This window comes from Lytechinus variegatus, chromosome 16, assembly GCF_018143015.1.
Source record: "Lytechinus variegatus isolate NC3 chromosome 16, Lvar_3.0, whole genome shotgun sequence".
Taxonomy (NCBI): Eukaryota; Metazoa; Echinodermata; class Echinoidea; order Temnopleuroida; family Toxopneustidae; genus Lytechinus; species Lytechinus variegatus.
In genome coordinates this window covers 20,345,774-20,347,742 of record NC_054755.1, presented here as the reverse complement: position 1 = coordinate 20,347,742, position 1,969 = coordinate 20,345,774, and the positions used below count along the sequence as shown (strand labels likewise).

General features: G+C 42.9%; 1 protein-coding gene across 1 annotated transcript; it reads left to right on the top strand.

Annotated features, from left to right (window-relative positions):
- The first annotated feature begins 228 nt into the window (after positions 1 to 228).
- Positions 229 to 1,323, top strand: LOC121430271 (substance-P receptor-like). The gene has a single exon (XM_041627548.1). The coding sequence runs from the start codon at positions 229 to 231 to the stop codon at positions 1,321 to 1,323; it is 1,095 nt and encodes a 364-aa protein (XP_041483482.1).
- Positions 1,324 to 1,969: the final 646 nt, after the last annotated feature.

Here is a 1,969-nt window from a genome sequence, read left to right as displayed (position 1 = left end):
CTGGAATCTGCAAGCCAGGTCCGGAAATATTGATTGCAATCCTATTGTCAAAACATTCAGAGTTAACCTCCACCCAGGTGGAATCAATCTTGTAAAATATATTTACATCTAAAGAAACATTTAATACTACTAAAGATGTATAAATTGACATCGCATTACACAGCAAATCTTCCCAACTTACTCGTGTTGTCATTGGATTGGAACATCTTTATCTAATCTGTTACCAGTATGGAGATGACTGAGGAGATTACCGAAGTAATGACTACGAATTTCGACTTGACTTTCGCCCCTGACACTGCGGACGTTCCCGGAGTCATACAGAACAGTCTACCAAGGTTCTTGATAGTATACATATCTTACATTATCATAGGCATCACCGGTGTACTTGGCAATGGTCTTGTCCTAATCGTCTTACTGAACACCCGTGACATGTGGGATGCTACTAACCTCCTGATCGCCAACCAAAGTCTCATTGATTTCTTCGGATCTCTCTCTGTCATAGCTTTCAAGGTCGTCCCCGTGCCACCTTTTGAGACCGCAGGTCCTGTATTGGCAAGATACCTTTGCTATCTATGGTATCCCAATTTCTTTCCGTGGTCCTTCAGCTTCACCTCAGTCTTAAACTTGGTCTTCATAAGTTTCGAGCGATTCTACGCGGTTAGGTACCCTATCAGGTATCGGAGCAACTTCACCATTAAGCCGGCGTTTGCAGCATCTATACTAGCTTGGATCATGGGAATGGGCTGGGGCTCGTTCTTACCCGCGACATCCAGCCTAGAGAATGGAATCTGTCGAAGGCATGTTTGGCCAAGACAGGACACAGCAGCGGTTGTGTCGGGACTGACATTCTTTGTTTGTTATCTCGCTCCTCTTTTCACCATGATTTCTATCTACACATACATAGGCCATGTCCTTAAAATGGGTGGCGCCATTAAGAAATTCGAAGATCAAGCAGCAGGGTCGCAACCGGCAGAAGCAACCGTGCCTCGACCCCCACCAGCAAGAAGCTATCGACAGATCGCCCGGAGAAAGGTCATGACAACCATGATAATCGTCACAGTGACATCCCTGCTTTGTTGGACACCTTCCAATCTATATTTTATAGCCTACGCGTCTGGTGCAAACATCGATTTTACTAGCTTCTGGGGCTCGAGTGTCCAGTGCATTCTATTATCTAATAATAGCATTAATCCTTTCATCTATATCTTCAAGTATCAGAAGTTCCAGAATGGTCTTCGACGACTGCTGAGACTAGGAGATTCAAGGTCTCCGGCAGGAGAAGGAACAAGAGATTCCAAAGCGGAGAGCACCAACATGGCATAGAATAGAAACTGTACGTGCAGTTAGTATTATAAAGTTCCCAGTTTACACTCTATGAAACCAGACTTCCTCAATGGCCAAAACATCGTCAGGGCAAGGCGTGGAATGCAGAATTTGCAATTCTCATATTCTTTCTACAATTTGTCCGGACGTTCTTAAAACTGTCAGCATGTTGTCTATGTCGTTCCTGAAATATTGTAGCATTCAGGAAAGCAAAACAAAATTATTCAAATTTCAAAAATTAAAACTTTAGACGAAGATGTATACAATGTATGTTCTCTGCTAATTGTCCTGACGCGCTTTGCGGTGCGTCAAGTTCACAAGAACAGTCGGAACCCCCGCGGAATACTCCAGGAAGAGGTTGATCTATTGTAAATAGTGACCGAAGTCACTACGTCGACCGTAAACGGGGAGGGCATGACCACAAAATCTCGCTGAGGACACTTTCTGGTCATCATGTTCATGACGAGGAAGCATCGCAGGGTCTAAATTCGGGTCTTTTATTAGACATTTATTTATTCAGCAAGGAATGTCATTATAGCTCGTTCTGTGAACCACTTTTGACCATTAAAAAAGCTCTTCAATAATCAATTCTAATAAATTCTACGAAATCATTTAACTTAAATACATATTATGTCGTAATTTCAGG

Excerpts from the sequence above, each read along its gene's own strand:
- LOC121430271 (XM_041627548.1), top strand. The coding sequence starts at position 229 with ATGGAGATGACTGAGGAGATTACCGAAGTAATGACTACGAATTTCGAC.